A 24,225-nucleotide genomic window follows, 5' to 3' on the forward strand; every position below is an offset into this window, starting at 1 on the left:
TTCCTGTGTCTAAGATCTTGCCCCCAAAGAGACACTAGGAGAAGATGCAGGCATAATTTTTTAAAGCCATTTTTAAGGAAGAAATGTTTAGGACGTTAAGAGGTGGGGGAGAGGTGCCTTGCATCCTCGCTCAGCATTCACTTGCTAGAATCATACGCACTTGGGCATAGCAGTCGGAAGGGCTTTGCTGGGAGTGCTAGTTCTGCTAGCTCTAGTGCTCATGTTGCTTTGAGCTCTGGAACCCTGAGAAAAACCAAGATCCCACTATAAAAGGTCTAAAGCCACAACATTAAACAAGATTCCAAAGTGCTACTGACTTTTTGAAATTCATTTATAGTCTTTATATTAACAAAGCCTTTATAGGTGAGAGATGGGTTTTGGTAAATTTAGCCTCAACGCAGCTCTTCCCTGACATTCAGTCAATTCATTTGCTCATTCATCCTGCATTTATTGTACATCTACAAGAGGACAAACCCTGTGTTAAGCAAAGAAAAATAAGTGAGGTGTAGTCCTTGTTCTCAAGAAACATAGTCACATTCATTGTGCAAATGTACAACTGAATTAATGCCACTCGTATTTGACAAGATGGAGCATCAGAGAAATAATCTTTTCTGTGATCTTAATCAACATTCTGTATCTGGTGACATACTGTTCTTTATTCTACATTCAAACACCACCAATGCCTCTTTTACTTTTAACTTTATTTGGCAAAGCAGCACTGCATAAACTGTTCAGTAAGTAAGACACAGCTTACACAGCATGTTAAATTCATACATTAACAGCAGCAAGTTAGAAACAGAAGGAATAAAACTAAGCTACAAGTCTAATATAATTTTAAAGAGAGAAATGAAGAACTATGTCAGTTATGTCCAATCTGAACTGCTGAGTGTTAAGGAACATCACTTTGCACCTTCCTAAATTTTAATATTTACAATTGCTTAGTTTTAAGGTACCAAAGCAGCTGATTGTATCTACAACATGCTATTCTATGACACCACATCAAAAGCTTTAAAAAGGGAGCTCATCTCTATTTTCTTAGTAGCATCTCACAGACATCAAAAAAACCAAAGAATTTTAACTTGTGAATGGTGATGTTATCTGATACACAAACGCAAATCTGAAAAATTAATATTGGAACAGAATTTAAGTGTCTAAGAAAAGAAAAACCACTCCTCCAAATCAATTAAAAAACTAACTTTCCCATTTTGCAGAACGCCTTCGCTTAATATTTTAAAGTAAAATGTATACTTTGCATCCTTTCTCTGCCAATTTGGCTTTTGTGCCTCTTTGAAGAATTAGAAACCCTACAAAACCACACATTTTCATGCTGAAAAAAAGAGTGTAACAAAGTCCAAAACAAGCTGTGATGCTGTGGTTTTCAAAAGCTTTGACTGAGATGAGCAATCCACTGTAATATTATATACTGGTCAAGCTGATGTTGCTTTTACAGTTCGTCCCTGGGGGGAGGAAAAAGAGAGAAATGTGTAAGCAGGAGTTACATACTGCAAAACTTGACTTTCTAATAATTCAGATACAACTATTAAATCAGTAAAAATACACTGATCCCCAAGCAATATATTTTTAAAATAAAAAGAACGGTCCCAAGTCAAAGCAAAAATGGAAATCAGCCATTTCAAACATCTCTCATGCAAATTAAGAATGAAGTATGAAACCTAAAATACCTGATTTCTTTTCTTTTTAATTCTAAAGATAACCTGCTTTCAAGACCAAAAATTCAGAGAAATTAGTTTTAGATCTAGGATCTTGCTAATACTATTGTAAAATGATGACGAGTATTTGAGTCCAAGTAAATTTTTACAGTTACAGTCACAGAATTGAACAAAAATTTAGCTTTTTGCTTAGAGTATGTTAGGAGTTGTTGAGTGGGTCAATATCAACCCAAACTTTTTTGGGGAAAAGCATCATCTGTAGGTATAATATACCTGTCAGCTGATTTCATAAGGCAGCTTTATCAGCTCCAAAAGAAACCATTCGCTCAGCCAGGTGTAGCACTGTACCAGCAACTGCCAGTGAGAGGAAGGAAGGAACAAAAATGCAATCTAAAATAAATGGTACGGTATGTAAATTATACCTCAATAAAGCTGTTAAAAGTGAAAAAATAAAGCTACCTGAAAAGTCTAAAAGCTTCATCTCTCAGGGTATTCTAAGTGACAAAAACAGTACTTCAGAAGTAAAGAAATTTGATGTTTGCAATACTCTCAAATGATTCAGGAAAAAAATATTACATATATGGATATACAGGGAGGGAAGGAGTGAGAAAGCAAATGTGGAAAAATGTTAGTAACTGGTTAACTCTGGAGGAAGAGATTCAGGAGTGCTTTGTACTATTTGTACAACTGTTCTGTAATGGAAAGTTTTTTGTAAAAGGCATTAAATTTAAAAGGAAGGTAAATAAAGAGCTAAAATTTCCTAGGCAGGTGGTGAATTAAGGAATTATTAGATAATATTCTTTTTATTGAATTTGGTAAATTGTGCAAGAATATATTTTTAAAATTACTTCTCCCATAAGCTACCATTGTCATATAGTACTGGGTTACCTTTAAACAATACATCATCAGTTCTGGTTCCACTTAATATATTCTTCTAAATAACTTAAGTACTTTATTTCTTATAGAATAGCTTCTAATATCATGCAAGCATTAAATTATGAGTACTTGCAAAGTGCTCAATTCATAAATTAAATTAACTTGTGCTTTTTATATATGAATTGAAGATTCCACTATTGTTTTTTAAATAAATAACCACATTTTATTTACCTGTTACAAGGCATTAAGGATATTGTAAGTAAATATCTTTATTGCCCAATAACATAGTACATTTCCAAATATCCTCTCCATTTAGAAAAAAAATTTTTTTTTAAAGAAAAAGGATAAAAACTCTCAACAAACTGGGTATAGAGGGAACGTACCTCAACATAATAAAGGCCACATATGACAAGCCCACAGCTAACATCATACTCAACGGTGAAAAGCTGAAAGCTTTTCCTGTAAGATCAGGAACAAGACAAGGATGCCCACTCTTGCCACTTTTATTCAACATAGTACTGGAAATCCTAGCCAGAGCAATTAGGCAAGAAAAAGAAATAAAAGGCATCAAAATCGGAAAAGAAGAAATAAAACTATCTCTTTCTGCAGATGACATATTATATATAGAAAACCCTAAAGCCTCCACCAAAAAAGTGTTTGAATATACTAATTCAATAAATTGCAAGACATAAAATCAATATACAAAAATCAGTTGTATTTCTATACACTAATAATGAACTATCAGAAGAGAAATTAAGAAAACAATCCCATTTACAATTGCATCAAAAAGAATAAAATACCCAGGAATAAACTTAACCAATGAGGTAAAAGATCTATACACTGAAAACTATAAGACATTAAGACATTGAAGACACAAATAAATGGAAAGATATTCTATGCACACAGATTGGAAGAATTAATCAGGTTAAAATGTCCATACTATCCAAAGCAATCCCCATCATAATTCCAACAGCATTTTTCACAAAAATAAAACAAATACTCCTAAACTTTGTATAAAACCTCCCAAACCCCAAAGCAATAGTATTAGAAAGAAGAACATGGTGAAGACATAACACATCCTGACTTTAAACTATATTACAAAGCTATAGTTATCACAACAGTAGGGTATTAGCATAAAAACACATAGATCAATGGAACAGAATAGAAAGCTCAGAAATAAACCCACATGTATATGGTCAATCCATTAAAAAGCCAAAAATACACAGTGGAAAAACAATAGTATCTTCAATAAATGATGCTGGGAAAACTGGACAGCCACATGAAAAATAATGAAACTGGACCCTTATCTCACACCATGCACACAAAAAAATTAAACTCAAAATGGATTAAAGACTTGGATATAGGACCTGAAACCATAAAAGTAAACTTATTGTGGTAATTACTTTAGAATATAAACATATGTCAAAGTATTATTTTGTACACTTAAAACTCACACCACACTGTAGGTCAAGTATATCTCAATGAAACCAGAAAACATACTGCAAAAAATGTTTCTAATGATGGAAACGATGTTGATATTTAATGAAATGAAAAGATTACAAAATAATGCTGCTGAGTAAGCTCAGGAATACAAAAGAGATGTACATAGAGTTATGGATAAAAGAGTAAGAAAAATTAGCAAAATACTTATAGTGGTTATCTCTGGATTCTGGGATTATGGGTGATTTTACTTTATTCTTTGTACTTTTTTCTCTTTTTATGATGCACATGGTGTCAGTAACAGTATTATCAAAAACAAACAGAGGGAAATGTATAGCACTAAAGTGAAAAAAAATTAATTTTTTAGACCTGATTTTTAACATTTTTGCACCAAGGAAAACCAAACATTTTTTGCCCATCCTTGTATAACTTTGTCACAACTAATACTCCAAAATCTGTATAACTTTCAAGTTAATTTTTCCTAATGTTCAAAATTCTACATCATCATATCTTTCTTTGTCTGACTTACATATATAACTCATTTTTAATAAAAAGTAGCATGTCCTAAATTTCTAGAGAGTCTCTTAAAATGGCTATATGTGCTAAATATTTCATCAGGTTAATAATTATATACATCAATTACTTTGTTTTAAAATATATAATTATACATAATTAGGTTAATAGCTCCAAGCTACTAACATTTAGTATTATATATCCTAACATTTAATATTATCTATTCTTTTTTAAAATGTTTTATTTCTTTTTTTAGAGAGGAAAGAGAATGAGAGTGAGAGAGAAAGATCAATGTGAGAGCAGAACATAGATCAGCTGCCTTTTGCAAGCCCCCTGCTGGGGATCAAACTTGCAACCCAGGCATGTGCCCTAACCAAGGAATTGAACCGGCAACCTTCCAGGGCATGGGATCATGCCCAACCTACTGAGCCACATCAGCCAGGACATAGATATCTGGCAGTAGAATTTGACATGCCCACTAATCCTGTTTTTCTAAATAGTTTCTATCATATCTCCTTAGCAAATACTAGAGCTCATGCTCTCAGAGCACTGCATCTAGCTCTGGATTCCTCCATAAGAGAAGGATGAAAGCTGGTGAGAAACAAGAAAAGGTTCATAAGAAAGTGCTAGGATGAGTTGCTAAATTAATCCCCCCCAAAATCTGAAGGAACAAACATCATCTAGACTGGGAAAAAACTAAGGAGCTTTTTAGACGATGATTCGCAAATGCGGGGTGGGCACTTAAAAATTGTAAGGGCCCTTTTTTAAAATATATATATATTTTATTGATTTTTTACAGAGAGGAAGGGAGAGGGATAGAGTTAGAAACATCAATGAGAGAGAAACTTCAAAAAGCTGCCTCCTGCACACCCCCCTCTGCGGATGTGCCCGCAACCAAGGCACATGCCCCTGACTGGAATCGAATCCGGGACCCCTCAGTCCGCAGGCCGATGCTCTATCCACCATGCCAAAGGGCATAAGGGACCATTTTAAAATACATATATTTTTTATTGATTTTTTTACAGAGAGGAATGGAGAGGGACAGAGAATTAGAAACATCAATGGGAGAGGAACATCGATCAGCTGCCTCCTGCACACCTCCTACTGGGGATGTGCCCGCAACCAAGGTACATGCCCTTGACCGGAATTGAATCTGGAACCCTTGAGTCCGCAGGCTGATGCTCTATCCACTGAGCCAAACCAGTAAGGGCTGTAAGGGACCTTTTAACCACATTCTAGCCTTACTACTAATGCCTTAATTCAGGCCACCATCATTTTACCCATAACTTGCTGCAGCCACCTCCTGTTACAGATTCTAGTCTTGTCCTTTTCCAATCTACTCTACCACAGCCAGTTAGTTATCGTTCTGAAATGTAATTCTGATCACTGCCTGGCTTCATTACTTTAATTGCTCTCTACTGCCCTCAAGGCAAAGTCTAAACCCACTATATAGCAACAATTTTCAACCGGTGTGCCACACGAATTTTTAAAACATGAAATACTTGACTATTTAGTCAGGGGCACTGACCTCCTTTCTCTTAGATTATCAAATTAAAAAATGACAACAGCCAACATACAATAGCCATCCAGTGTGAATGAATCAAAATGATACCTATTTTTTGGTCACATTGGCGAAAATATGTATTTTTTGGTGTGCAGAATTTAGTAATTAGTTTATGTGTGCCATGAGATGAAAAAGGTTAAAAATCACCGCTCTGTAGGTGTACCTCAGAGATACTGCATGTTCAGGTTCAGACAACTGCAATAAAGCGAACATCACAATAAAGTGAGTTACACAATTTTTTTGTTTTCCCAGTTCATATAATAGTTAGGTTTATATTGTAGTCTATTAAGTGTACAATAATAGCATTATGTCTAAAAAACACTGTACATAATTAATTTAAAATATCTTGGTGTTCTCCCTCTACGGAGCGCTCGAGTGCCTTTCCTTCCCCCTCTACTTCTCCTGGAAAAAAGTATCTTATTGTTTATAAATGGTAACCATCACTGAGCCATCAGTGAGTCATGACCTTTTTGCAGGTAGCATCTTGCCTCAATGTTGATGGCTGCTGACTGGCCATGGTGGTGGGTTGTTGAAGGCTGGGGTGTCTGTGGCAACTTCTTAGAATAATAAGAACAATGAAGTCTGCCAGATCAACTGATTCTTCCTTTCACAAACAATTTCTCTGTAGCATGTGATGCCATTTGATGGAATTTTACCCACAGAACTTCTTTCAAAATTGGAGTCAATCCTCTTCCACCCTGTACTACTTCATCAAATAAGTTTATGTAATATTCTAAATCCTGTTGTTATTATATCAATCTTCCCAGCCTCTTCACCAGGAGGAGAGTCCATCACAAGAAACTACTTTCTTTGCTCATCCACAAGAAGTAACTCCTAATCCATTAAAGTTTCACCATGAGATTGCGTAATTTAGTCACATCTTCAGGCTCCACTTCTAGTTCTAGTTCTCCTACTATTTCCACCTCATCTGGAGCTACTTCCTCATAGAAGCCTTGAACCCCTCACAGTCATTCACGAGAGTTGGAATCAACTTCTTCCAAATTCCTGTTTATGTGGACATTTTGAGCTTTTCCCATGAATGGCATCTAGAATGATAAATCCCTTTCAGGTTTTTAATTAACTTTGCCCTGATCCAACAGAGGAATCACTATCTGTGTCAACTATAGCCTTACACAATGTATTTCTTAAATAATAAGACTTGAAAGTCCAAATTACTACTTATTCCAGGGGCTGTAGAATGGATGTTAGGTTAATAGGCATGAAAACTGTATTAATCTTGTTCATCAGAGCTCTTGAGTGACCAGAGGCTTTGTCAATGAACAGTAATATTTTGAAAGGAACCTTTTTTTTTTTCCCCTGAGCAGCAGGTCAAGAGTGGGCTTAAAATATTCAATAAACCATGTTGTAAACAGGTGTCTGTCATCCACGTTTTGTATAATTCTTAAGGGCCCTAGGATTGTCTGAATAGTAAATGAGCACTGGCTTCAGCTTAGTCACTAGCTGCTTTAGCCCTTAATAAGAGAGTCAGCCTGTCCTTTGAAGCCAGGCATTGATTTCTCCTCTCCAGCTATGGAAGTCATAGATGGTACCTTCTTTCAATCTAAGGACAGCTGTTTAGTCTACATTGAAAATCTACTGTATGTGTGTGTGTGAGAGAGAGAGAGATTAGAGAGAGTGGAAGGGAGGTAGGGAGGGAGAGAGAGAGAGAGAGAGAGACAGAGGTATAAAGATCAATGTGAGAGAGACACATTGATTGGTTGCCTCCCATACACACCCTGACCCAGGCTGGGGATTGAGCCTGCAACCAAGGTACGCGCCCTTGATGGGGAATTGAACCCAGGATTCTTGGGTCCCTGGGCTGCTGCTCTAACCACTGACCCAACCCGGCTAAGGGAAAAATCTATTGTTTAATGTAGCCACCTTCATTAATTATCCCACCTAGAGCTTCTGGATAACTTGCTGCAGCTTCTACATCAGCACTTCCTGCACTTGGAGATTACCTTCTTTCCTTAAACACCGTAAACCAATTATCTACTAGCTTCAAACTTCTGCAGCTTCCTCACCTCTCTCAGCCTTCAGAGAATTGAAAAGGTTTAGAATCTTCCCAGGGATTAGGCTTTGGCTTAAGAGAATGTTGTGGCTGGTCTGTTCTTTTACATACAGACCACTACAACTTTCTCCCTATCAGCAACAGGCTGTTTCACTTTCTTATCACTCATGTTTTACAGGAGTAGCACTTCCAATTTCCTTCAAGAACTTTTCTTTTGCATTCACAACTTGGCACAAGAAACCTAGCTTTCGACCTGTCTAGCTTTTGACATGCCTTCCTCATTAAGCTTAATCATTTCTAACTATTGATTTAAAGTGAGGGACTTGCAACTCGATTCACTTGAACACTTAGAGGCCATTGTGGGATTATTAATTGGCTCAAGGAGAGGGAGAGAGAGGAGAACAGCCAGTTGGTGGAACTGTCAGAACACAAACAACAATTAACAATTAAGTTAACCATCTTATATGGGTGTGGCTCGTGGCAACCCAAAACAATTACAATAGCAACATCAAAAACCACAGATTAAAAAAAAAAATCACAGATCATCACAAATATAGCAATAAAAAAAGTCTGAAATATTTTAAGAATTACTGAAATGTAACACAGAGACACAAATGAGTAAATGCTGTTGGAAAAATGGCACCGACAGACTTGCTCATCCCAAGGTTGCCAACAAACTTTTAATTTGTAAAATAACAGTATCTGCAAAGCACAATAGAGCAAATCACAATAAAACAAGGCATGCCAGTAATGGCCTGTCTTGTCTTTTGATTTTTTTTTTAATCTCCCATATGACTATGAATGGTCAATTTCAAAGTCACAGCTGTATATTCCTGAACTAGTACAGTGCCTGGCATAGTGGGCACACACATACTTATTGAATAAATATATTAAGAAGGTCCTCAAACTGAAAAGTGTTTAACAACAAAACAAATTACTCTTGGTGTTAGTCTCTGTCTCTCCTCCTCCCTTCAACTCTCTCTAAAAACCAATGGAAAAATATCCTCAGGTGAGGATTAACAACAAAAAATTCCACCTCTGGCCTGCCAAGTGTGGGTCATAGATCCAGGAGGTCACTGTTCAATTCCCGGTCAGGGCACATGCCCGGATTCCAGGCTTGATCCCCAGTGGGGACATGCAAGAGACAGTCGATCAATGATTCTCTCTCATCATTGATGTTTCTCTTTCTCCCTCTCTCCCTTCCTCTATGAAATCAGTAAAATAAAAAAACCCACCTCTAATTATAAAAACAAAATACCTTTTCCTTCATTAAATTATAGATAGAATGCTCAATACTAATATTTATTGTATATAAAATTTTAAACATAAAAATCTGAACTCTTATTTAATATCGAATTTCAATGATACATTTGCCCCCTTATACAATAACAATCATACAAATATATAATGGTATAACTATACTAAAAGAAAAGTGAAGGAAGATTGTAATTCATTGTTAAACTACATCTGATTATAACTGACAAGACTGATAGCTTTTTGGTTTCTTTTTAAGAAGTGGCTGTGCTCCAGGTTAGAATTCAAAGAAAACAACTTTATAACTACATTAGGTGAAGAATAAAATGCAATTCCTAGTAAGATATCCCAGAAATGGCCAATCAGAATTTAGTTAAAAGTAAAACTCAGTTTAAACAAACTGAGTTACATTCATTACCATTTTTGCAATTAAACATTCATTCAAAAACAAAATTGAGATATATATTATACTTACAATCACCATGTTACTTATTAAGAAAATAATGGTCTTAAATACCTCTGTCAAATAAAAATAGATTCTAAAACAAGGAAACTATAACGCCTTTCTTATTTTGGTATTTAATTCCAAGTGGTCTTAGCTAAGTCATTTTTACTTTCTGACCGCACTCCTCCCCACGGGAGAGAGTGGGAAGAAGAAATCTTGGCTTCAAACAAAATAATTCCGATTACGCTGAGAGGTACAACAAAATGGGCGCCGTAATGAGCCATGCTGTGCTGGAGACTATGCTGCATGCTGCTGGCCTTTGGGGGGGTTTGTGAGACCTGGGCACTCGCTTTGAGTTGACAGAATCCTCTCCCCTCCTCCCCAGGAACTTAAAGTGGGTTAAAAACTGGCTGGCCTGTTCTTTAGAACGGCAGTAAGTTACTTGTTACAGTGGCTCTGAAACAACAGCTGAATATGAAACAGGCACCGGCTGTGGGACATCTAGGAACTTGACTGGCAGAGAAGTCAAGCTGAGAGGATGAACGTCCTCTCTGGGACTCTGACACCTTGGAAACTGAGACAAGAATATCTTTTCCCTTCTTTCTCTTTACGACAATGCTATCACAGAGAGTGGACGGGGCAGGAAATGATGGCCCCGTCTCTTCAAAGCGAAGCTTTTGCTTCCATGACCACACAGCATCTATACAAATGATTTGAAAATATAGAAACAGAGTGTCGGGTGATGAAATCTCCTTAGCACTAAACTGCAGTTTAAAAAACCACCTTTGTGCCAACCAAGTCTCACCCTCCCTTCCCCAAAGATGTGAGTTTAACCAAAAAAAGGGCAGACCATGCAACTTTTCTACATTTTTAATGCAGTGACTTTCTGATGTTAAAATGGAGCAGCATTAAAGTAATGACCAAAAAAGCAGCTCTTGCAGGCTAATGTCTTAAAATCCACACCCTTTCACCTTGCATGTGTGGAAGAAGAAAGAGCAGAAGGTAAAATCACTTCCACCTGGACCACTGCTTTTCTTTATCTGTTAAAGGCACGTATATCACTCCCATCAGAGGTTTCATCTTGACACTGCCATCTTGCAGCTTGTCGTACTGCTCCAGCATCTGATTTCCACCCGCAGGACCGACCGGCAATATCAATCTTCCACCAGGCTTTAACTGGTCTATTAGCTAAAAAAAACAAAAAGAAAAAACACATACATACGAAGTTATAGATTTTTTTCATCTTTATGAACAGCCTTCAGTGTCCATGGGCAGAAAGTATAAATGTACTTTATTTGGTACACATATACTTTGATTGTCAAACTTATCACTCAATTCTCACTCATCACCTCTCTCCTGGAAACGATGCCCAGCTTCCTAGATCCTCTGGCTTCCTCGTTTTGGTTTCTGCTACTATCTCTCTCCTTCCTCACTTTTTTTCTGATGTAATTAAAGCAACTCCTCCAGAAGTATTCAGTGAAATAGTGCATGGAATATTTAAGAGAGAGTGGTTGAGATTTGCAAGTCTAAAACTATCTTTAGTCTACATATTTGGCAATATGTGTGCGTACGGAATTCAAGGTTAGAAATCATTTTCTGTTTAGAACTGTGATGGTCTGTTCCCTTGCCCTGTTGATTCTAATGCTGCTATTCTGCAGTCGGGTGCCTTTCTGATTACCAATCCTTAATAGATTTATCCTTTTTGTTTTCCTAAAAACTTTTAGAATCTTTTCTTTATACTTAGTATTCTGAAATTTCATAGTGATATTATGGTTCTTTTTTCCTTTTAAAAAATTGTACTGGACACTCAGTTCTTTTCAAACTATAGAATCATGTCCTTCAGTTCCTGAAAAATTTCTTACTTAAGACTTAGGGGCTGCCCTGACTGGTTTGGCTCAGTGGATAGAGCGTCGGCCTGCAGACTGAAGGGTCCCAGGTTCGATTCCGGTCAAGGGCATGTACCTTGGTTGCCGGCACATCCCCAGTAGGGAGTGTGCAGGGGGCAGCTGGTCGATGTTTCTCTCTTATTGATGTTTCTAACTCTCTATCCCTCTACCTTCCTGTCTGTAAAAAATCAATAAAATATATTTAAAAAAAAAAAAAGACTTAGGGGCTAATTGTTTCTTATAAGAATTTCAAGCCCCTCTTTTCAGACCCAGGCCTCCTCTCTGATTTCCCAGGTACCGCTGCCTCCAATTTCTAAGCTTCTTCTGCAAACTACTTCTGCATTGACAGCCTCTGCTGCCTCTTTGGTTTCACTTCCTCCACCTTCCTAGGTCAATTATTACTCCATTTCCTTTCTTTCTTCACACATTTCAGAGTTCAGGACTGCAAGTATACTCTGCTAGATAGTTGAATAATAGAATTTATGTTCCTGTTTTTGTTTTTCTACTTGTTTTGGGGTGACATCAAAGAGGAGCATAAACATCTTTACTCTGTTATCTTAAAACTGGAAAGCCCCTTCAGCATATATAAAATATTCCTATAATACTTACAAGTGCTACTGTGTTTAAAATCATATTGCACTAAAGCTAGAAATGTCCTTTGAGATCATCTCAGGGTCTTAGTAGAAAACATGAGTCCTGTACCCAAGCCCCTTCATTTAAACACATTTCTATTTGAGATTTTAATTGTTTGTAACAGGCAGCTGATATTCTTTTTTAAGTTAAAAAAACAAGCTACTGCCTAACTGGCTTGGCTCAGTGGATAGAGTGTCCGTCTGCGGACTGAAGGGTTGCGGGTTCAATTCCAGTCGGGGGCACATGCCTGGGTTGCAGGCTCGATCCCCAGTGGGGGCATGAAGGAGGCAGCTGATCAATGGTTCTCTCTCATCACTGATGTTTCTATCTCTCTCTCCCTATCTCTTCCTCTCTGAAATCAATAAAAATATGTTTTTTCAAAAAACAAGCTACTGATCATGTGTGTTCATATATGAAAATTCTTTGAGCTACTTATTTATGACAGTGGTTCTCAACCTTCTGGCCCTTTAAATACAGTTCCTCATGTTGTGACCCAACCATAAAATTATTTTCGTTGCTACTTCATAACTGTAATGTTGCTACTGTTATGAATCGTAATGTAAATATCTGATATGCAGGATGGTCTTAGGCGACCCCTGTGAAAGGGTCATTCGACTGCCAAAGGGGTCGCGACCCACAGGTTGAGAACCGCTGATTTATGACATACTAGAGGCCCAGTGCATGAAATTCGTGTGTGTGGGGGGGGGGGGGAGGGGTGAGGTGGGAGGGAGGTCTCCTCAGCCCAGCCTGCACCCTCTCCAATCCCGGACTCCTTGGGGGACTAAACTGGCAGTTGGACATCCCTCTCACAATCCTGGACCGCTAGCTCCTAATTGCTCACCTGCCTGTCTGTCTGGTCGCCCTAACTTCCCCGCCTTGCCGGCCTGGTTGCTCCTAACTGCCACCACCCCCGCTGGCCTGGTCACCCCTTACTGTGCCCCTGCCGGCCTGGTTGCCCTCAACTGCTCCCCCCTGCCAGCCTAATCACCCCAACTGCCCCCCCTGCCAGTCTGGTCACCCCCAACTGCACCCCCCCTGCCGACCTGGTTACCCCTGTTCCCCCCCAGTCTCCTCTTACTGGCTCCCCTGGTCACCCCTAACTGTCCTCCCTCCCTAGTCACCTCTTACTGGCTCCCCCTGCCGGCCTGATCACCCCCAACTCTCCCCCTCTGCCAACCTGATCGCCCCACGCAGCCTGCTATTCAGTCATTTGGTCGTCCCTCACTAAGCCCCCTGCTGGCCTGGTCACCGCTCACTAACCCCCGCACAAGCCAGGTTGCCCCACACAGCCTGTTGTTCAGTCATTTGGTCGTCCCTAACCCCCCCTGCTGGCCTGGTCGCCCCATGCAGCCTGCTTGTTCAGTCGTTTGGTCGTCCCTCACTAACCCCCCTGCCGGCCTGGTCACAGGCAGCCATCTTGTGAGAGTGTGAGGGTTAATTTGCATATTACCTCTTTATTCTATAGGTTTATTTTTTTTTTGACTTGTATACTTTCCTACACCATGTTACTATTTCAATTAAAATGTGTTTAAAATCCACTGGTTTTGTCTTAAAAAAACCCCCAAAATACAGATGACAGAGCCAGAGAGAATAAATGATTTTCCCAAAGTCATTTAGCCAGTAAGTAGAAGTCAACGATTAGAACAAATTCTCCGACTTTCAGCTTCTCATAACTGATCTAAACATACAAAAACAACCCTTCCCAGGTTGGAGAGTGGATGAGTCCCAGCCGAAAAGACAATGTGACTAGTCATCTAGTCAAGAACTATGTCAAATTCCTATGTAATAGAAACCCAAGATTTCAGTGAGCTTAACCAAGGATTACTAAGGGCCGATACAAGCTTATCAGAGTCTTACAAAATGAAAAATCAATTTTGTACTTAAATATTTCCTTGACTACTGTAATATACAATACTGCATTATCCTTCCCTCTCATTGCAGCAATGCAAATTCTCCCATTCTGAAGATCTGTTCACGTTCCATTCCTGTATGAAGTCTCCTTGACCACTCTATGCAAATTCTTTTTGCTACCTTGAACTCCTACAGTAGGATTTTATTTTTCATTCAAGATATGTCATATGCTAATGATATAATATCACATAACTAATCTCCTTGTTACATGTATGATACATCTCTTCTAGGGTATAAGCTTTGTGAGGGTAAAATATATGACAAATATCCCTGGTCTCTCCCAGGAACCTAATAGTCTTGCATATTCTGGTATTTAATAAATGCCAAGTGATTATCAGGTCATGAACTCCAAAGGTATTTTCCCAATTCCACTGGTAGACTCATTCTTTGCTGGATAAAATACTGCTTCAAAAGACAGACATGAGCTGGGGCTTAGTAACATTGATGTCATTTATACAACTATTTGCATATGGAAAAAGTATTAGCTACTAACTGTAACTGAAATGCATGACATAAAAGTCTATGTTCTTGCCCTAACCAGTTTGGCTCAGTGGATAGAGCATCGGCCTGCGGACTGAAGGGTCCTGGGTTCGATTCTGGCCAAGGGGATGTACCTTGGTTGCAGGCACATCTCTAGTGGGAGGTATGCAGGAGGCAGCTGATTGATGTTTCTCTCTCATCAATGTTTCTGACTCTCTGTCCCTCTCCTTTCCTCTATGTAAAAAATCAATAAAATATATATTTTTAAAAAGTCTATGTTCTTAACATCTAGAAGTCACTTATCTACAAACCTTTGAGAGTTTTAGTTGAATAAAGCACACAAACACAGAAAGAAACAACTCACTGCCTGGGGCACAACGGGGGCTGCAGCGCCTACGTGAATAGCATCATAAGGGGCTTCTTCGGCATATCCCATTCTTCCATCCCCCACTGAAAGAAAAACATTACGCTTTTAATACCTGTTCAGATAGAACGACTTAGTGTGAAGATTTTACAGCAGGAAAGAATAGTTTTGTTTGTTTTTAAACAAACAACTCCTTTTGTTTGTTTTTTGTTTCTTTAAAGAAATGATGCTGGACAAATGAATATGCATATGGAAAAAATATATACTTGGACCCCTACACCTCATACATACACAAAAATCAATGTCAGGAAGATCAAATACCTAAGTATGAAAAGCTAAAATAACAAAGTTTTTGAAAAATAATATAGAAGAATGTCTTCATGATTTCAGAGTAGCCTTAAGCAGGACACAGAAGCACTGGAAAAAATTGTTAAGTCTAGCTACATTAAAATTAAGATTTCTATTTATCAAAAAAGTACCAATATGAGAGTGAAAAGGCATGCCACATAGTGGGAGAAGAGATTTATAATATGCATAAATAGACAAAGAGCTAGTCTCTAGAAGTTCTACAACTCAAAGAAAAATATAAACAACTCAGTATCTGAACAGGCAGTTCACAAAAAAGGAAATTTAAATGCCCAAACATATGAAAAAGTGTTCAACCTCACTGGTTAATAGTAAAATACATAATTAAAATCACAGAGATACTGCTATACACTCACTAAGTAGGCACAAAGAAAAATCTAATAATGCCAAGTGTTGGTAGAGATGTAGAACAATAGGAACCCTGATACATTGCTGGTGGGAATGTAAAGTGGTTCAATCACTTTAAAAAAAAAACAGTTTTGCAATATCTAAGGGAACCCTGTGAACATACAATAACACTCCTACATACTATATAATGTATATATGAATCTGGACTTAGGTATACATGTGGTCACAGCAGCATTGTGAATATCCCCAAGTTAGAAACAACCAAAATACACATCTACAGTAGAATTAACAAATTTTGGTGATGTTCTTACAATGGAATGCTGTACAGTAATAAAAATGAACTGTATGCAGAAAGATGGGTGAATCTTACACACAAAATACTGAATGAAAGAAGTTAATCATCATAGAATGCATACTGCATGATTCCATTTGTCTAAAGTTCAAAATTAAAGGAAACATTTTTTTTTGGGATGTACAATTAGGTAGCAAATGCATGGAAATAATAATATTGGTTACCACTAGGGAGAAGGAAGGGAGTTATGATGAGGAAAAAAGAAACTTGAGGATATCCAAGGTACGAATAATGTTCCATTTCTTGATTAGTGTGGCAATTAAACAGATATTTATTAAGCTTCACATTTATGCTTTATGCATTTTTAATGTTTTTTTATTTTTCACAATACAAAATGTGCTCCTATGGAAATATGTCCATTGTATATTGCTGAATGGAAAAAAGTAAACTATAGGTCAATATATATAGTATGAGTTAAAGAAAACTGTGTGTGCTATTTATTCATACATGTATTTTTATGTCTAGAAAACTTAAAAGGGAAAAGGAGTGGTTTCCTTTTTTATCTTACACATCTCTGCACTGTTTACATTTTTTTATAATGAATACTTGTTACTTTGTCATTACTTAAAAAGCAATGAAGAAAGAACTCAACATGGCACTTTCTGAAACAGTTAACAGTCATGTCACCCATGGTCAAGGTAGAACTAGCATAACATTTTTAAGTAACTATTTTTCTTACTTAGTACTTTGAAGTGAATGTTTTAAAAATGCAGTAATTAGCTCTATTATTTAGCTGCATTGGGAACATCTGAAAATAAAAATTCTGCAGAGAGGAAATTTTTTAAGTTTTCTGATACTCACCAACCAGTTGCACTCTCCCTGAAGACAAAAGTGTTGGATCGTCCTTTCTGACATTATTTATTGAGTCGTCTACTAACTCTTTAATGTGGTCAATTCCTACGACTTTTCCACTAGCTCCAACCTAGAAATGAGAATAATTCAATAGCTCACTGGTCTAAATTTGTCGTTCTAAATGTCATTAAAGTGCTTCCTAATGTAAAGTTATATTGTGCAATGAGAAATGAAGACAATTCGGTTTATTATAAATTATTTAGCTATTACAACCTTCTCAACTCTAACTCACAAATGAATTAATTATATTTCACAAATTAAAAAGCTAGAATAAATTTTAATTATAATACTAAAAAAAATGCTATCATTCTTCAATTTATAATCTTTAAATCCAGCACCATGATGGAGGACTTAACTGCCAATATTAAATAGTAGTTAATGCAATCATTTTTACTCAAAGTAAATCTAGAAGTGTGACTTTAAATATTAAAATTACAGCTCTGGCTGGGTGGCTCAGTTGGTTGGAGCATTGTCCCATACACCGAAAAGGTGTGGGTTCGATCTCCTGTCAGGGTGAGTATGGGAGGCAACTGATTGATGTTTCTCTCTCTCTTCCTCTCTCTAAAATCAGTAAACATATCCTCCCATGGGGATTAAAATATATACATATTAAAATATATATAAATGTTACATGACATTTTATAGAGATTTAAGTAATTTTAATAGGGATTTTTATACCTGATTCTACTGCCATTTTGTGGAAAGTATAAAATACATAAAAAATTATAAAAAGGCCCCAATATAAACATTAATTGTAAAAAATTTTTAACATAATAAAGACTGATGTCGGACTACCTGGGTTCACATCTAAGTTTCATTACTTACAAGTGTATAACCTTGGCAAGTGATTCTATGAATCAGGTTCCTCAGCTTTGTAAAATGAGAAGTAAAAGCTATATACTTCATTAATGATGTGAGGATTGAATAAGAGAATACAAGAAAAGCATTTAGAACACTGACTAGCACGTGCTAAATGTGCAAAAATCATGAACTTTTTTTTTTTTTTTCAAAAATCATGAACTTAAATTACTTCATTGTTAAAAAGAAAACTCAAAAATTTAATGATTTTTAAAAAATAAATTTTCCTCTGAAACCATAAATATGTCAAATATAGAAAATCTCTCATAAGTATTTCTATGGTGATGCTTAACTTGTACAAAACAAGTTAAAAATACTGAACTATCGGAATCCTTATTATGTACAAGACACTGTTCTGGATGTTTAAGACATGCCAAGGAGAAAAATCAGACGAAACTGCCAGCTCCCTGGAACTTACATGCTAGTGGTCTGCTGATTATACATTTAGCAAGTTAAATGGATTCTTGTCCAAGATGGATCCATAAGTCCCAACCTAACTAAATCAGAAACTTCCAATCTGGCCTCCAGGGACAAGATTTTCCATAATTAACTTGATTTGATTATCTGAGTGCAGATGAACCCTTCCTCAAGGTGTGTGAATGGACCTCCAGACTTACACTCTGGTGGTCATTTACCAGATAAGCCTCTGGTGAATAATGAAGTATAATAAACAAGGCATTTTTCTAAGAGTACTTTTCTTACTGTAAAGGAATCTCTACCCTCATTCCTAATAAACCTGTAGGAGTGTTTATTTTCTGCCAGATGAAAACTTGGAAGAATGTAGTCTGGGAGCTACTGGTTACCATACCATCTTTGACCACAAGAGAAGAGCCACTCTGATAATGAAGCCAACATATGGAGAAAAGGAAAGCCAAACCAAGGACCACAGAGAAAATCACTGTCAATAACAATATCTGATCTGAATCCAGCCACACAAGAAGCCAGATACACCTTAAAATGTTTCCATGATATAAACCAAATAAATTCCCTTTTAGCTCTGCCAGTTTAGATAGACTGTTCTGTCACTTGCAACAACAACAACAACAAAAATCCTAGTGCTATATATTCCAACTGCTTTCTCGGTAGAATTTCTTTAAAAAAAAAAAAAAAAAACACCTTCAGAAACTGGTAATGAAAAAAATATACAGTCAAATCATAAGTAGGACATGTAAAACTATGCTTCTGTTGGGGCCAGAATGAAAAATAAAGGTCTTACCATACGTGCAAAACATGCAGAAAGGATTCCACTTCCAGATCCTACATCAAGAGCTTTAGCTCCTTCATGCAGTTGATCAAATAGAAGTTCTAGTGCATATGCATGCTGCCAAAAGAAAACAAAGCAATATTCACTTTTTTCAAGAATATAAAGTATATGCCCTAGTCCGTGGTCGGCAAACTGCGGCTCACGAGCCACATGCGGCTCTTTGGCCTCTTGAGCGTGGCTCTTCCTAAGCCTTAGGAGTACCCTAATTAAGTTAGTAACAATGTACCTAACCTATATAGTTTAAGTTTAAAAAATTTGGCTCTCAAAAGAAATTTCAATCGTTGTACTGTTGATGTTTGGCTCTGTTGACTAATGGATCACTGCCCTAGCTGGTTTGGCTCAGTGGATAGAGGGTTGGCCTGCGGACTAAAGGGTCCCAGGTTTGATTCTGGTCAAGGGCACATGCTCAAATTATGGGCTTGATCCCCAGTGCGGGGCATGCAGGAGGCAACTGATCGATGATTCTTTCATCATTGATGTTTCTATCTCTCTCTCCCTCTTCCTTCCTCTCTGAGATCAATAAAAATATATTTAAAAAAAAAGAATATAAAGTATATATACCATGGCATATGAATTAAGTTGCCAACTTCATACCAATGTTACTACTATTGTCATCTATCGAGACGATGAAAACATATAGTACTTACATCTACACAGGAATGACTTAAGAAAATTCTCACTGTTTGATTAAATTCTTACATTTATTTAAAATGTTTCAGTAACTTTTTATCTCCAATGTGTGAATTTTAAAATGTAATTACTGCAAAGTCAAAAGTTATAAAAGGACTTATAGTGAAATCTCTATCATAGCCCTGTTCCAACCTTCCCCATTCCCATCCCCATCCCCAACCAGTTTCACTCCCTAAAGACAACCAATATTACCAGTTAAGACAATATTAAGGAATATTGTTGGGTATGATGTGGTATTGTAGTTGTGCTTTTAAAGTTTTTCATATTTATACTAAAGTATCTAGGGGTAAAATATTATGTTTGAAATTTGCTTTAAAATGGTTCAGCAAAAGGAAATCATATTGATTCTTTTGCAAAGATTCTTGTCTGAAGAGTGAAAACAACCAGTACTATGAAAAAGAGTTCTGGATGAAACGCCATTAAGTACTGGATTCTACTGGTTCTGAATTTATTAGCCCTGTGACATTGGAAATTATTTTTAGCTCATGGTTCCTCAGTTTCCATTTCATTAATATGGAGAGAAAAACCGTTGTTCCTATCCTGCCTTCTCCACAGAAGTATCATTGTGAATAAAAGTCATGATGCATTAAAAAAGTACTTTATAAATTCTAAAGGATTTACAAATGAAATGTATACTGTTTACGTTAAGAAAAAGTCAACCATTACAGCACAATGACTTGTTGCTGTTACTCTTTAAGGTACTTCACAGTCATTTATAAAGGTAAAAGTAACAATTAATTGATCTTTTATTTCTATTTAGTGTTACTTGGTAAACTCTTAGTTAATCTTGTATATAACTGTCAATCAGTGGCTTCACTCTGCTCTTTTGCTTGATTAGAGAATGAAATGACTTGGTTAGTCAAAATGACCAAAGTTCACTTACCATGTGTGGAGCACTGATTGTTGCTTGGAAACCTGCAAAAAAAGAGGAGAACTACTGATACATTCAGCTGTAGAAGCATACCAAATACTCCACGTAATTCCCTTTCTAATATCCATAAGTTACTTTTCAGAATAATTTTCATTTTTATGATCACAAGAAAACAAAACTTTTATTTTGAACTTTGTCATGCAGCAGTTAAAATTAGGAAATCCAATCATGCCAAACGCTACTGTGCTCTTCTAGGACAACAGGCCCACTATTTTTAAAGATTTCTTCTCCTGGCTAAGAAAGGAAGAATTTCAGTAAGTTGAGTCGACAAGTTTATAACTTGTTTTCTCTTCAGACTTATAAAAATAAAATCAGCTTCTATATATAATAGGTATGCAAAATCTTTGCAAAATTAAACTGCTTCATATTTCTGGCAACTTAAAAATAAACTAGAGCAACCAGCAAAGTGGCTTAAGAGACTAAGAAACTATTTCAATTTACTCTTATGCCCTCACCTAATGTCAATGCACACAATCTTTTCTTAGTTTTCAGCTTTCAATTTGTTTCTTCCGGGACTGCTTTCTCGAAATGTATTTACCTGCTTCTGCCTCTGAAGCAATTTTCACTGAGCGGTGGTAGCAGGTGCCTTCGGGTTCAGAAGCCCCCAGGATCTTCTCTGCTGACTGTCATAGTGCTTCAAAAGAAGAAAGCATGGCAGCTGGCCGACAGAATCCTGAGGCACTTCTAAGCCTCAAAGGCGCCCACTGCCAAGGCTCAGCAGTTCAGCAAAAAACCTGCTTCAGGAGAAGGAATTAAATATGGAACTTTCTAAAATCAAGCACAAGTCAAAAAATTCAGGGCAAGTGAAGCAGAGAAGTCAATGATAACTTAAGTACACTTATCTTTAGTACTAATTTTTAAAACTGATGCTAATGGGAAAAACAACCTTAGTCAACATTAAGGCTCCTAAAGACAACTCAACACTCAGCTTAAATCGCATAAATTTTCATTAAAAGTATATTTTCAGAAAATTTGTTTTTAAAATTCTCTACATATATTATATATTTGAGAAAATAGAAAAGGTGCTTCATAAGCATATAATGCTTTATTATAAAGGTATAACATTCAAACCAGCAAGGCAATAATAAATACCTGTGTCCTAGTCTATTTTTACTTACAAAAATTATAGAGTAAATGAGTAAAAACTGACATTTTCAGAAATTCAAAGCTTACCTATTGATTGTGGAGAATCCATATAAGGGTTACATTTTGCATAGTGGGCACGGTCCGTAGCCAGCATTACTTCAAATACTTTATCTGTCTTGATGATTCCATTTTCTGAAATGAATGAAGCAAATATTTAAAGCTGGGAATAAGATGATCAGATATGCCCAGCTGGTGTGGCTCAGTAGTTGAGCATGGACCTATGAACCAGGAAGTCACGGTTCAATTCCAGGTCAGGGTACATGCCCAGGTTGCACTGGGTGTGCAGGAGAAGGCTGATCAATGATTCTCTCTTATCATTGATGTTTCTATTGCTCTCTCCCTCTCCCTTCCTCTCTGAAATCAATAAAAATATATTTAAAAAAAAGATGATCAGAAGTATTTTAGAATACTTATTTTGGCTGCACTGTAGATGCTGAATTGGAAGAGAACAAGATCGGAAGTTATTGCAATAGTCCACGTAATCACAACCTGTTCTTCAATGATAACAGTAAGAATGAAGTAGAAGGACTTGAGACATACTTGGGAGGTAATAGGGTGGGCAAAGGTAGGTTTCCAATTGTTCGTATGGAAAATAATACAATAATCAAGAAATAATAATATAAGAAGAAACTGTTTCCTGTACTCACAACTGTAAACCTTCTTTTACCCCACCTGACTGACTAGATTTGTAAAAGGGGGAGGGGGAAAGTGTTTTAGATGCTGTCATATATTGATTTGAGAAATCCGGGAGAAGGACCAGAGTTAAGGAGGAAAAGGATAACTAATTTATACAGTTAGGGGCTATGGACCACACAAATGGAGATAGTCAGTTGAACACATGAATCTGGGGCTCAGGAAGAGATCTAGGAGAGATATAGATTTCTAATTATGTAGACGGCAACTGAAGCAATGGAAGTGAACTAAAGTGGCCAGAAGAGATCACACCGAGAAGAAAAACGAATGTAAACATTTGAGATGCAAAGGAAGTGGAGCCTTCAAAGATTATGACAAGGAGCAACCACAGAGGTGGATGAAAATCAAGCAGATAAATTACAGAATCCAAGAGAAACAAAATTTTCAAAAGCAAAGCAAGGTTAATAATATACATTTGGCTCCCCCGCCTATCAATTCTTTAAGGTTAAATATGTAGTACAGTGGTTCTCAACCTTGGCTACACATTAGAATCACCTGGGAATCTTTTTAAAATCCTGATTTCTGGGCCTCATCCTCTGGAAATTCTGTTTCTTTGTTACTAATGTTGTGGCCTCACCCCATAACAAAGAAACAGAGTTTCCTGAGGATGAGGCCCAGAAATCAGGATTTTTAAAAGATTCCTAGGTGATTCTAATGTGCAGCCAAGGTTGAGAACCACTGATGTAGTATGTTAAATTTCAATAAGCCTCATGGTAGCATGCACATAGTTAACTTTTCTTTTTTTTTTTTTTAATTTTTTTATTGCTTAAATTATTACAAAGAGTATTACATATGTCTCCTAACTTTTCAATAAAGCCCTTATTAACTCAATATGTTTATTGACTATCTAGTACACACCAGACATAGACATGCTTAGGATTATCTATACTAATAAAAGGGTAATATGCTAATTAGACTTGACGTCCTTCTGGACAAAGCCATGGTGGCAGGGGCCAAGGCAGAGGTGGTTAGGGGCGATCAGGCAGGCAGGCAGGCAAGTGGTTAGGAGCCAGCAGTCCCAGATTGCCAGAGAGTGCAGGCCGGGCTGAGGGACTGGAATTTCATGCACTGGGCCTCTAGTAGGAATAAATAACATAGCATAGTTCCTGTGCTCACAGATTTAAAATCTGTAAGACTTGATTTTAATAATCCAGAAATAAATTTTTTAACCAAAACAGGTTTTGCTGAAAACCACTACATTTAAAATTTTTAATGGGTGAATGATATGGTATGGAATTATACTTTAGAAAAGTTGTTTTAAAAAAAAAATAGTGGGACTAAAGGCTGCAACCAGGAGAAGCATTATTTCTGGGAGACAATCTGGTAAGCAGGGAAAGGATGGTGCCTCTTGAAGTGGTAATGAAATGAAAGAAGCAAGAAAATTAAGGATCCCACAGAAACAAAAGAGCAAGATCCGCCAACTCCTTCCCTTTTCCCACTACTACTATCAATATCATCCATCAGTCATTAAGGAAACTGCAAGTCACCATACTGACAAAAGTTGCTCTTGAGTTGTAAAAATAGGAAAAAGAAAAAAACTCCATTCAAATCTATGGGAAACAAAAGGCAAATAAAAACATTTCAGCTGATTTAACAGAACCTAATATTTAAAACTATGTTCTAAGAAAACTTAGCAGAACGTGAGTAAAAGTATTACCAGAAACAACACCAAGACATC

The 24,225-nt window shown here is 36.9% G+C and overlaps 1 protein-coding gene across 3 annotated transcripts in view; it reads right to left on the reverse strand.

The window, feature by feature from the left end:
- Positions 1-680: 680 nt before the first annotated feature.
- The window catches only part of PCMT1 (protein-L-isoaspartate (D-aspartate) O-methyltransferase), a 38,523-nt gene continuing 14,978 nt past the window's right edge, over positions 681-24,225 (reverse strand). Inside the window, exons 2-8 of one of the 3 annotated variants that reach the window (XM_006089151.3) lie at positions 21,882-21,986; positions 20,661-20,692; positions 19,040-19,144; positions 16,915-17,035; positions 15,048-15,133; positions 10,792-10,961; positions 681-1,457 (exon numbers count right to left, since the gene is read on the reverse strand). In XM_006089151.3, coding sequence (XP_006089213.1) covers positions 1,445-1,457; positions 10,792-10,961; positions 15,048-15,133; positions 16,915-17,035; positions 19,040-19,144; positions 20,661-20,692; positions 21,882-21,986 — 632 coding nt within the window. In that variant the 3' untranslated portion in view covers positions 681-1,444. Of the gene's footprint in view, positions 1,458-3,049; positions 3,074-10,744; positions 10,962-15,047; positions 15,134-16,914; positions 17,036-19,039; positions 19,145-20,660; positions 20,693-21,881; positions 21,987-24,225 lie in introns of those variants that run through there. The other 2 variants (XM_006089152.3, XM_023754148.1) reach the window with 2 other exon arrangements.

Source organism: Myotis lucifugus, unplaced genomic scaffold, assembly GCF_000147115.1.
Source record: "Myotis lucifugus unplaced genomic scaffold, Myoluc2.0 scaffold_57, whole genome shotgun sequence".
In the NCBI taxonomy this organism is placed as follows: domain Eukaryota; kingdom Metazoa; phylum Chordata; class Mammalia; order Chiroptera; family Vespertilionidae; genus Myotis; species Myotis lucifugus.